Source organism: Pseudophryne corroboree, chromosome 9, assembly GCF_028390025.1.
Source record: "Pseudophryne corroboree isolate aPseCor3 chromosome 9, aPseCor3.hap2, whole genome shotgun sequence".
NCBI lineage: Eukaryota > Metazoa > Chordata > Amphibia > Anura > Myobatrachidae > Pseudophryne > Pseudophryne corroboree.
Window position 1 is genome coordinate 330,007,553 of NC_086452.1, and position 13,367 is coordinate 330,020,919.

At 44.4% G+C, this 13,367-nt stretch overlaps 1 protein-coding gene across 2 annotated transcripts in view; it reads left to right on the forward strand.

Annotated features, from left to right (window-relative positions):
• The window catches only part of CSNK1E (casein kinase 1 epsilon), a 121,518-nt gene extending 117,269 nt beyond the window's left edge, over window positions 1-4,249 (forward strand). For both annotated transcript variants that reach the window (XM_063940545.1, XM_063940546.1), the window contains exons 10-11: window positions 845-906; window positions 2,906-4,249. In XM_063940545.1, coding sequence (XP_063796615.1) covers window positions 845-877 — 33 coding nt within the window. In that variant the 3' untranslated portion in view covers window positions 878-906; window positions 2,906-4,249. The remainder of the gene's footprint in view (window positions 1-844; window positions 907-2,905) is intronic.
• The last annotated feature ends 9,118 nt before the right edge of the window (window positions 4,250-13,367 follow it).

Sequence of the window (13,367 nt, forward strand, 5' to 3'; positions counted from 1 at the left end):
TATAAAGACATAGAAAGTGCTGCGGCCCTTGAAGTCTTCTAAAAAGCTCTCTTCAGGGCTGCCTTGCGCAGCCCCACCTGTTAGTGACCTGCACTGCAGGCACCAACTTAGAAACTGAGCTCCAGTGCCTGGAGGTGGGGCAATAAAGGAGGCGGTGCAGTGCATCCTGGGAACAGTTAACGCTTTAGCCTGTTGGTGCCTCGGATCAAGATACAACGCTACACCCCAATGTTATTCCCTGTGGAATACCAGTGTACCCTGCTGCAGAAAGAGTATTTAGTATTAGCTTTATTGGCATTTTGGTTAAACCTAACCAAAATTTGGTGTCTCGGTGAAGCTGGAAGGTGTGGCAAATCAATGCAGGAATGTCACCAAGCTGTTTCCAGTGCCAGTGCAGCTGCATTAATAGGTTATGTGAAGCAAAATGGGGAAGGTTTGAATTGTTCTGATCACACAGGATGCTTACATCTCTCCTGTAATGTAGTCTACAGGAGAGCAGGGGGCGTGGTAGTAGGGTTTTGGTGGTGTTTTTTTTCCTCGTTACTTGTCACAAATTTGTTTCAAATAAGTTTCAACTACCATACAATGCTCATAAATAAGATATTTGCTCGTCTAATTTCCTAGGAAAGAGAATTTTTCTTTTTCTTTCTTATGATGGTAACATTTGCAAATTTGGCTTAGACCTGACATTTGAAGGGTAAAAGTGCATTTCACGTACTACCTGGGTTTCTCACGAATAAAATGGTCATAATGTATTTAGCTGAGACGTGTATTTTGCTCACCCCTGTCACTGCATTGACCTGTGCAGTGATGTGAGACTGATTATTGATGCTCTTGCTTTCAGGCCAGCGTACCGTTTGACCATCTTGGAAAATGAAAGCTGCCACTGGACCAATGTTTGCTTAGGTGAGAATAATTGTCTGTGGGAAATGCATTCAAACATTCAAATATGCTTTCTAGATCCATAACCATGTGAAATCCACATTTTAAAGGTTGCTAGAGAAATTACATCTGCATTTTACTATTGGCAGCTGTATGTTGCCAGTTGGGCATAATGAAATTCTGTCATTAATTATGTACTCCCATGTACCCCTCCCAAAAGCTTGTAGAACTGTGGTGGAGCGGTAGTTCTACAGTTACGGGATAGTCAGTCCACCAGTGCAGCAATGTCTCCCCTCCTATCTACAAGAACAGGGACAAGTGGAAAATGAGGGGTCTCTCCCAGCTATAAAGCACACGTAGCCTCCACTCTCCATTTAGCCCATCATAGTGGTTTCATAGCCAGTTTAACCGGTCAGTAATATTACATGCAAAACAAGGTGGGATTTGGGTTTTCATATTATTGCCCCTTTATATCCAGTGGCCAAAACAGACACAGAGAAGGTGGCTTTGAAAACTGATGCTTTGTGAAATTACTCATTGGTCTGTAGTTGGGCAGATTAATGGAGGCCTATAGTAGCGAATCTAAAAAAGGACTTAGCTGGTTGACTACAATACTAATTCTTAACTCTATGAGCAATCTACCAATGGATGAAACTCATTGTTGTGTGTTTTTGTTGAGTTTTCCATAGTGCAGACAGGTAAATGGTTCCTTTTTGCCTTTGTGTGTAAGTGACAATTGTCCATAAAGAAATAATCTTCACAAAATTTGTTATTGCTCAACTGCTCCCGTCCCTACTTTAAAGAACCCCCCCCCCCCTTTGTATAAAATACTCCCAAAATCTCAGGTATGTACACATAGAAAATAAAGATACAGCATCTCTAGATTGAAGAACTTGTACAATCTTTTCCAAGTTCTTTTACATTTTCTCTTCAACCCCACACATTCCAAATTGGTTAGCCTTTATTCTTAATAATTGTCCTCAGAAATAAGAAACAAATATACAAACAAAGTGCTGCTCTGCTGCATTTTCTTTAACATATAAATACTACTTCACATATTACACTCACATTCTCATTAAAAGTAACAGCATTATGGATAAAAAAATGTTAGTTTCTTTGTTACTAACGTAGTTATTTCTACCAGAAGGGAACTTCTATTGAGACACATAGTTAAGAATTGAAACACATTGGGAAGTACGTGTGGCAGAGCTCATTACACAGCAATGAAAGCCTGAAACACTTTTGGGACAAGCGCTTCTTACAGTTGGGACATCTGTAAGCAGGGCCATAGACAGCTAGCCTGGGCCATGGTAATGCTGGGTGGCGTGACTAATCACAGAGGTGTGGCCACGCTCACTTTTAAAAAAGAAAAAAAAAAGCTTGCGGTCTACCTCTGCTGCTGACCTGCACAGGATTGGGTGGCGCCCTGCGCCCATCAGTCAGGGTCTGGGAAAGGGGGTGGAGGTGCGTGATTGTTTCTACCTGCAGGCAGAGGAGACTGATGATAGTGGCAGCTAGGCACACAGCAGAATGAGAGGCTGCTGCCACCTGACAAGAAGGGGGGGGGGGTGCGCAGATCCGGGCTCCTACTAATTACCCCTCGGGTAATTAGTACCCATTCCTACCCCTTGGCGCCACTGGCTGTGAGATTTGAGAAGTGCTAGAAAGCAATGCATCCACTTTATACTCCCAGCCCTGTGTCTGGTGTTAAGTGTGAACAAATTCTAGAAATCACAGGATAAAAAATGGGGATATATTTCTGAGTTGTATTAACTTGATTAAAGCAAAAAGGGTCTGAACAATGGTTTAATTTATTTTCCACAATAAATTCCAATATTCTAGCAAAGAAAAATGGTTTGCCCTGAAAAATACTACTTTGTCATCAATTTACATAAATGTGAACACTGATCTCATGAAATGTTTTTTAAAAAAAAGTATATATTGGATTCGTGCGATGGCTTAACGATATAACTGATTTTCTTTTTGCTTCCATTAATACTGCTTTTCTTTCTTCTCTCCACAGTGTCTTCACTGTATTTCATTTTCTTTTAAAGACGAGATTTAATTTTTTTACTTTTTATTTTCTGCCATTGAAGAGAGCCACACTGAAAATGCTGGTTCTGGCGCGGACAGAAAAGAACTGATGCGTCAGGGAGGAGACTTGCTGCTTCTCTTTCCTTCCAGATATACTGGCAGTCCAGGACAGCGGATTTTCTTCCTGCTTTCTCTAAACTGAACACTACATATAGATATATACTGTATATATTTTTCCGTTTTATTTTTAGCTTACCTCCCCACATCTCCCCCCCAAAAAACAACTGTTTTTTTTTTTCAAGGTGTAAGATTTTAGCTGTACATTATTTTTATTATTATTATTATTATTATTATTTTTTTGTATGACATCCAAGTTTGGTAGAGTAAGGTGAGGGGAAAAGTGGTCTCGCTGTTACTGATCTACTGCCTTTCCTAGGTTTGTAAGCCAAATTGGGCTCTATCCCCCTTTCAGCCTCCTCCGATCTGTTTATGGAGCGTTGCTAAAGTTCTAAGGTCACTGAACATTCAGGGCTGGAGTGGGGCAGGATCCTTGACTGATTTTTTTCGCACTGATCCACAGTGGATGCCTACCTTGTTTTTTTAGTATCTGCCTGCTTCAAAGAACCATGAAGAAAGGTCTTTCTGGAAGAAGCAGAGTTTGTCCAAACAGCTGGTGAATCCTAGCTGTTCAGGCAGTTTTAGTTGTAGGTTATAATGTATTTTAGTAGTAGGTTTATTGTTGGGTATCTCCCACTATGGCTGCTAGTGGTTTGTGGTTTTAAGTCTTTTGAAACATTTAAAAAATAAAAATATATGAACACACACAGCATTGTGACTTCCCCCTGCCCTACTGCAGCGGCAAGAGGCTGAGATGGGTGCTCTCTGACTTTCCTGATGAAGACTGTGAAGGTGCACAAGATGTTTGATGAGGGTTGTATCAAATGTTTGGGAGGCTCCTGGACGGTGGGATACTGAATGTTGAAGCTCCCTTTCCCTCCATGTCCTGGACATGCCCATGCTGCACCACTAGATAGCGCCATGTAACTAGTTCTCTTTTACCCTCCAAACTGTTTCAATATTTAACAATGTTTGGTTTCCTAATTTATTTACAATATTTTTACTTTTCTTTTTTTATTTGTGGTAACTTTTATTACTTTATAATTTAAAAAGAAAAATTGAAAAAAAAATCCATTTTGGGGGGGAATACGCAACTTTTTGGGGGGGTTTTTGTACTTCCTGTGTAAATATAGACTTTTTTCAGCTTTAATGTGTTTGTTAATTTGAGGTAATAAAGTAGAAAATGATAAAGTGATTAAAAAAAGTTTCTGACTTATTTTCAAAGTAGTATGACTCCTAATTTGCCTGTCCAATTCTAGTAATTGTCTTTCTGTTTTTGGTCTGTTTTATTTTTACACTTTCCATATCCCTTGACTTGACCAGGTTGCTGAACAAAGATCATGCGTACAGTATGTACACCTTAAACCTTATCCTGATAGAAAGTAACTCACTGTAAAACTAGAAGACCTCTCTTATAGATCGCCATGACTATTCAGAAGTGAATTACGCTTTAGATTTTCTATTAGACTAGCGAGTGTACATATTAGGGGCAATATCCAATTAACAATGATAGTGCAGCGGCAGCGAAAAACAGGCGTTTGTCGTGATTTAACTTTTTACCCCTGTTGAATTGCCTTTTGCCAAAAACTTTTTGTATGAAAATACATAGGTGCAGTGAAAAGCCATGAACCTATGTATTTTTTCAGCATTTATCATGGACAAGCAAACATAATCACCGATAAATGCCAGCATTGGAGAGAAGCCCCGGCTTATCAGGGCTAATTGAATAATTACCCACAGTAATTTACCATGTGTAATTGTATACCCCCTAATTCACTTTGGAAGTACAGATGGGTCCTGCGTTATCTTGGCTGTTTCTGCGCCTAGACGGAGGTTTAGTCACGCCTAGGCGATAGCTTAGGTTGCTGAGTTTAATCACGGACAGGCACATTGAGGCACGATTACTCAGCATGCAATACACATCACCACTGGGTGGCTAATGCTCCACTAATCCAGTACTTTAGATCGAATAGCGGCGGATTGATCTACAGTACAAGGTCTGGCAAATGGTCAGTGACGACTGTAATGTTTATACAGTCCTGTACTGCATACTGTATACACAGATGGTGACCAATGGTCAGACGGAGAGAGTTAAAAAAAAAAAAAAAAATAGTTTATACAGATGCAAATGAACGTGTTAAAACACTTGTGTATGCAGACGCAACTAATGTGTGAAAGGAATAATGTAGCTCATTGACTTTAAAGAGTGTACAGTACACTAAATAGCGTTTTTTTGCTATATGAGCGTCCGAATCCCCTAACGGCATAACCGAACACCAATGGGAAGGAATCACTGCTTGCATTACTTTTACACATGAACTTGTGTATTTCATGCAGTGACGTGGGCAAGTGATGAAGGCTTCCGCCTCCCACGCTGAGAGTCCCGGGTTCGATTCCCAAAGCTCCAATCTATTATTTTTTTTCCACTGACATTCACGTTATTGATTTTTTTTTTTCTTTGTAAAATCATTTCTCTAACGTCCTAGTGGATGCTGGGGACTCCGTAAGGACCATGGGGAATAGACGGGCTCCGCAGGAGACATGGGCACTTTAAGAAAGAATTTAGATTCTGGTGTGCTCTGGCTCCTCCCTCTATGTCCCTCCTCCAGACCTCAGTTTGAATCTGTGCCCGGACGAGCTGGGTGCTGTTCAGTGAGCTCTCCTGAGCTTGCTGTAAGAAAGTATTTTGTTAGGTTTTTTATTTTCAGGGAGCTCTGCTGGCAACAGACTCCCTGCATCGTGGGACAGAGGGGAGAGAAGCAGCCCTACTCTCTGAAGCTAGGTCCTGCTTCTTAGGCTACTGGACACCATTAGCTCCAGAGGGATCGTACACAGGATCTCACCCTCGTCGTCTGATCCCAGAGCCGCGCCGCCGTCCCCCTCGCAGAGCCGGAAGACAGAAGCCGGGTGAGTATGAGAAGCAAGAAGACTTCGAAATCGTCGGCAGAAGACTCCGTTCTTCACATGAGGTAACGCACAGCACTGCAGCTGTGCGCCATTGCTCCAAACACACCTCACATACTCCGGTCACTGTAAGGGTGCGGGGGGGGGGGTGCCCGTGCCCTGAACAGCACATGGACCTCTCTTGGCAAAAGTACACATATATACAGTTAGGCACTCTATATATGTATGAGCCCCTGCCAAGAAAATGTATATTTAAGCGGGACAGAAGCCCGCCGTCGAGGGGGCGGGGCTTCTTCCTCAGCACTCACCTGCGCCATTTTTTCTCCACAGCTCCGCTGAGAGGAAGCTCCCCAGGCTCTCCCCTGCAGATACACGGTAGAAGAGGGTAAAAAGAGAGGGGGGGGCACATAATTAGGCGCAAAAATCTATATAAACAGCAGCTACTGGGTTAACATTAACTTACTGTGTTATTCCTGGGTTTATAGCGCTGGGGTGTGTGCTGGCATACTCTCTCTGTCTCTCCAAAGGGCCTCGTGGGGGAACTGTCTTCAGATGAGCATTCCCTGAGTGTGTGGTGTGTCGGTACGTGTGTCGACATGTCTGAGGTAAAAGGCTCCCCTAAGGAGGAGATGGAGCAAATGTGTGAGTAGTGTCTCCATCGACAACGCCGACACCTGTTTGGATATGTGAAATTAAGTGCTAAGGTAAATTTATTGCACAAAAGATTAGAGAACAGACAGGGAATCTACCCATGTCTGTCCCTATGTCGCAGAGACCTTCAGAGTCTCTCAATGCTCACTATCCAAAATAATAGACACTGATATCGATACGGAGTCTGACTCCAGTGTCGACTACGATAATGCAAAGTTACAGCCAAAATGGCAGGAAAGTATTCAATATATGATTATTGTAATAAAAGATGTTTTGCATATCACTGATGACTCATCTGTCCCTGACACAAGGGTACACATGTTTAAGGGGAAGAAAGCTGAGGTAAATTTCCCTCCTCTCATGAAGAAAAAGAGCAGGAATCTCCAGACAAGAGACTGCAGTTTCCCACAAAGAATTCTCAGGGAGTATCCTTTCCCTACTAGGGCCAGGATACGATGGGAATCTTCCCCTAGGGTGTCGCTTTTGCCCAAAAGGTAGCGCTGACTTAACAGCTATCCTCAGGGATCCTGCAGATAGCATGCAGTAAAAGTACTTTGAAGTCCATTTACACACATTCTGGTACTCTACTCAAACCGGCGATTGTGTCGGCATGGGTTTATAGCGCTGTAGCAGCGTGGACAGATACCTTATCAGCAGAGATTGAGACCCTAGTATGTATATGTATATATGTGTGTATATATATATATATATATATATATATATATAAAATGAAACACAGGAAACTGCGGCACTCCAATGGTAAACCATGTATTGATTTACATAATCATAATAGCAAATGAAAGTGGCGGCAACGTTTCGGTACACGCAGGTACCGTTGTCAAGCCGCTTGCTAACAGGCTGTGGAAAACAAACAAGATAAGTAAAACAGCACTTACCTAAATACCAAACCCCTGGTGCTGAAGGAAGCCGGGTCCGGACGGCTTCCCGCGGCGTGTCCGTCCGCGGTGGTCGCCTCCGATGACGTCAGCGTGCAGGCGTCATGCATTGCCCAGGAAACCCGACGCCGGCCGCTGCGATGCCTTCCCGGCTTCCCCCAGCGCCTGAAGGAACAAAACAATGACATAATCAAAACAATGACATGATCAAAAACATGTATGCATACATATGTGAAAAAGCATACATATGTGAAAAAGCAGGAGACGAAACAGTAGCCAATTGAGTGAATAATAATCCCGCTACTCAGGAACCCATTTGGGACTACAGCACATAAAAAACTGATGCTGAACTAATAATATATGTGTGATTCATCCACTATATAATACTGAACAAATCATAGAAAAATGTTCCAATTATAACGTTCATTTAAAACCGCAGGTGATGTTGTATTTAAATAGTGAATCCACTTCATTTCGCATTTAAGAAGCTTGCCATTGCGGTCACCCCCTCTAAGAGAGGCTGGAACATGGTCAATGACCATGTGTTTTAGAGATGCTAAAGAGTGACCGGTCAATTGAAAATGATGGGCCACTGGCTGATCGGAGCTCCCACTTGCAATGGCTTTAGCAATAGATGACCGATGTAAAGCCATGCGTTCCCGGACGGTGCAAATAGTTTTGCCCACGTAGTACAAATTACACAGGCATATGATAATGTAAATCACGTGGGTAGAGAGGCATGTCAAAGTATGCTTAATGAAAATGGTCTTGGAAGTATGGGGATGTTTAAATGACGGTCCCGTAAGCATATGGGAACAGGTGGTACACAGAAGACATTTGTAACAACCAGATGGTTTAGAAAGAAAATGTGGAGGGGGGATGGATTTTGTAAAGCCCGTAATGTCCGTGTGGACCAGCATGTCCCTGAGATTGCGGCCTCTGGTGAAGCAAGGCATAGGTCTTTTAGATTTGAAACATGGCAGGTTTTTATCAGAAGCCACTATAGGCCACAGAGCTCGACTAGCCCTCTGTACCACCTGACTGGAGGTGGAAAACTCCATCTTCCAAGGGATTACCGATTGCTTATCCTTGACCTGTGGAACAAGCAACTGCCTCCTATCTAATGCCAAAACCTCCATTTTTTTGTTTATTCAAAGCTGTTAAATTGTAGCCCCTAGCCACAAACTTATCTATAACAGTATCAATGCTGGCTACTGCTATCTCATGGCTACTGGCAATTTTGGCCACCCGAATCATTTGGGATTTAGGCAGTCCTCTTTTCAGTGGTTTAGGATGGAAACTGGAGGATGACAATAGCGTGTTCCGATCTGTCGGCTTGGAAAAAACTTCAGTCCGTAGTATGTGATCTGCAATAGACACTTTAACATCTAAATAATGGATGGAGGTTGTACTGTAATTCGACGTAATTCTGATGGTCGAGGGTCTTGTATTAATGAACTCAATCAACCGCAATAAACCTGTTTCGTCTCCAAGCAATACGAAGAAAACATCGATGTAACGCATATATGACGTAATGCAGCTCTTAAATTCAAGAATGGAGAAGAACATAAATTCTTCTTCCAGAAACATATATATGTTGGCGTAACTGGGTGCGACATTACTACCCATGGCGCATCCCGACAGTTGCCTGTAGAATGCGCCGTTGTAGATAAAATAGTTGCGGGTTAGGGTGAGTTCCAAAAGTCTGATGAAAACGTCCACATTTAAATCAGTAATCCCCTCTTTGATGTAGAAAGATCTAACCGCAGTTAAACCCTGTTTGTGGGGGATTGATGTGTACAAACTGTTAATGTCCATCGTGCACAAAAGTGCATCTGTTGGAATGATCTTCATATCTGCCAACCGATTTAGAAAGCTGGTAGTGTCCTTGATTAATCGCTCTTGTTTTATAACATACGGTTGTAGTATACTATCCAAATACATCGCAATGGGCTGGTAAAGGGAATCCTTTGCTGAGATGATAGGGCGGCCTGGGGGGGGGTGTCGGGTCCTTGTGGATCTTAGGGACAGTATAAAATCGGGCTGACCGGGAAAGGTTGTTGTAGTGCTGCCAGTAATGCATCATCAATGTGACCGTTAGAGATGAGCGCCTGAAATTTTTTGTGTTTTGGTTTTGGGTTCGGTTCCGCGGCCGTGTTTTGGGTTCGACCGCGTTTTGGCAAAACCTCACCGAATTTTTTTTGTCGGATTCGGGTGTGTTTTGGATTCGGGTGTTTTTTTAAAAAAACACTAAAAAACAGCTTAAATCATAGAATTTGGGGGTCATTTTGATCCCATATTATTATTAACCTCAAAAACCATAATTTCCACTCATTTTCAGTCTATTCTGAATACCTCACAATATTATTTTTAGTCCTAAAATTTGCACCAAGGTCGCTGGATGACTAAGCTAAGCGACACTAGTGGCCGACACAAACACCTGGCCCATCTAGGAGTGGCACTGTAGTGTCACGCAGGATGTCCCTTCCAAAAAACCCTCCCCAATCAGCACATGACGCAAAGAAAAAAAGAGGCGCAATGAGGTAGCTGACTGTGTGAGTAAGATTAGCGACCCTAGTGGCCGACACAAACACCGGGCCCATTTAGGAGTGGCACTGCAGTGTCACGCAGGATGTCCCTTCCAAAAAACCCTCCCCAATCAGCACATGACGCAAAGAAAAAAAGAGGCGCAATGAGGTAGCTGACTGTGTGAGAGTAAGATTAGCGACGCTAGTGGCCGACACAAACACCGGGCCCATTTAGGAGTGGCACTGCAGTGTCACGCAGGATGTCCCTTCCAAAAAACCCTCCCCAAACAGCACATGACGCAAAGAAAAATAAAAGAAAAAAGAGGTGCAAGATGGAATTGTCCTTGGGCCTTCCCACCCACCCTTATGTTGTATAAACAAAACAGGACATGCACACTTTAACCAACCCATCATTTCAGTGACAGGGTCTGCCACACGACTGTGACTGATATGACGGGTTGGTTTGGACCCCCCCCAAAAAAGAAGCAATTAATCTCTCCTTGCACAAACTGGCTCTACAGAGGCAAGATGTCCACCTCATCATCACCCTCCGATATATCACCGTGTACATCCCCCTCCTCACAGATTATCAATTCGTCCCCACTGGAATCCACCATCTCAGCTCCCTGTGTACTTTGTGGAGGCAATTGCTGCTGGTCAATGTCTCCGCGGAGGAATTGATTATAATTCATTTTAATGAACATCATCTTCTCCACATTTTCTGGATGTAACCTCGTACGCCGATTGCTGACAAGGTGAGCGGCGGCACTAAACACTCTTTCGGAGTACACACTTGTGGGAGGGCAACTTAGGTAGAATAAAGCCAGTTTGTGCAATGGCCTCCAAATTGCCTCTTTTTCCTGCCAGTATAAGTATGGACTGTGTGACGTGCCTACTTGGATGCGGTCACTCATATAATCCTCCACCATTCTTTCAATGGTGAGAGAATCATATGCAGTGACAGTAGACGACATGTCCGTAATCGTTGTCAGGTCCTTCAGTCCGGACCAGATGTCCGCATCAGCAGTCGCTCCAGACTGCCCTGCATCACCGCCAGCGGGTGGGCTCGGAATTCTGAGCCTTTTCCTCGCACCCCCAGTTGCGGGAGAATGTGAAGGAGGAGATGTTGACAGGTCGCGTTCCGCTTGACTTGACAATTTTCTCACCAGCAGGTCTTTCAACCCCAGCAGACTTGTGTCTGCCGGAAAGAGAGATCCAAGGTAGGCTTTAAATCTAGGATCGAGCACGGTGGCCAAAATGTAGTGCTCTGATTTCAACAGATTGACCACCCGTGAATCCTTGTTAAGCGAATTAAGGGCTCCATCCACAAGTCCCACATGCCTAGCGGAATCGCTCCGTGTTAGCTCCTCCTTCAATGTCTCCAGCTTCTTCTGCAAAAGCCTGATGAGGGGAATGACCTGACTCAGGCTGGCAGTGTCTGAACTGACTTCACGTGTGGCAAGTTCAAAGGGCATCAGAACCTTGCACAACGTTGAAATCATTCTCCACTGCGCTTGAGACAGGTGCATTCCACCTCCTATATCGTGCTCAATTGTATAGGCTTGAATGGCCTTTTGCTGCTCCTCCAACCTCTGAAGCATATAGAGGGTTGAATTCCACCTCGTTACCACTTCTTGCTTCAGATGATGGCAGGGCAGGTTCAGTAGTTTTTGGTGGTGCTCCAGTCTTCTGTACGTGGTGCCTGTACGCCGAAAGTGTCCCGCAATTTTTCTGGCCACCGACAGCATCTCTTGCACGCCCCTGTCGTTTTTTAAAAAATTCTGCACCACCAAATTCAAGGTATGTGCAAAACATGGGACGTGCTGGAATTTGCCCATATTTAATGCACACACAATATTGCTGGCGTTGTCCGATGCCACAAATCCACAGGAGAGTCCAATTGGGGTAAGCCATTCCGCGATGATCTTCCTCAGTTGCCGTAAGAGGTTTTCAGCTGTGTGCGTATTCTGGAAACCGGTGATACAAAGCGTAGCCTGCCTAGGAAAGAGTTGGCGTTTGCGAGATGCTGCTACTGGTGCCGCAGCTGCTGTTCTTGCGGCGGGAGTCCATACATCTACCCAGTGGGCTGTCACAGTCATATAGTCCTGACCCTGCCCTGCTCCACTTGTCCACATGTCCGTGGTTAAGTGGACATTGGGTACAACTGCATTTTTTAGGACACTGGTGAGTCTTTTTCTGACGTCCGTGTACATTCTCGGTATCGCCTGCCTAGAGAAGTGGAACCTAGATGGTATTTGGTAACGGGGGCACACTGCCTCAATAAATTGTCTAGTTCCCTGTGAACTAACGGCGGATACCGGACGCACGTCTAACACCAACATAGTTGTCAAGGCCTCAGTTATCCGCTTTGCAGCAGGATGACTGCTGTGATATTTCATCTTCCTCGCAAAGGACTGTTGAACAGTCAATTGCTTACTGGAAGAAGTACAAGTGGGCTTACGACTTCCCCTCTGGGATGACCATCGACTCCCAGCAGCAACAACAGCAGCGCCAGCAGCAGTAGGCGTTACACGCAAGGATGCATCGGAGGAATGCCAGGCAGGAGAGGACTCGTCAGAATTGCCAGTGACATTGCCTGCAGGACTATTGGCATTCCTGGGGAAGGAGGAAATTGACACTGAGGGAGTTGGTGGGGTGGTTTGCGTGAGCTTGGTTACAAGAGGAAGGGATTTACTGGTCAGTGGACTGCTTCCGCTGTCACCCAAAGTTTTTGAACTTGTCACTGACTTATTATGAATGCGCTGCAGGTGACGTATAAGGGAGGATGTTCCGAGGTGGTTAACGTCCTTACCCCTACTTATTACAGCTTGACAAAGGGAACACACGGCTTGACACCTGTTGTCCGCATTTCTGTTGAAATAGTTCCACACCGAAGAGCTGATTTTTTTGGTATTTTCACCAGGCATGTCAACGGCCATATTCCTCCCACGGACAACAGGTGTCTCCCCGGGTGCCTGACTTAAACAAACCACCTCACCATCAGAATCCTCCTGGTCAATTTCCTCCCCAGCGCCAGCAACACCCATATCCTCCTCATCCTGGTGTACTTCAACACTGACATCTTCAATCTGACTATCAGGAACTGGACTGCGGGTGCTCCTTCCATCACTTGCAGGGGGCGTGCAAATGGTGGAAGGCGCATGCTCTTCACGTCCAGTGTTGGGAAGGTCAGGCATCGCAACCGACACAATTGGACTCTCCTTGTGGATTTGGGATTTCGAAGAACGCACAGTTCTTTGCGGTGCTACTGCTTTTGCCAGCTTGAGTCTTTTCATTTTTCTAGCGAGAGGCTGAGTGCCTCCATCCTCATGTGAAGCTGAACCACTAGCCATGA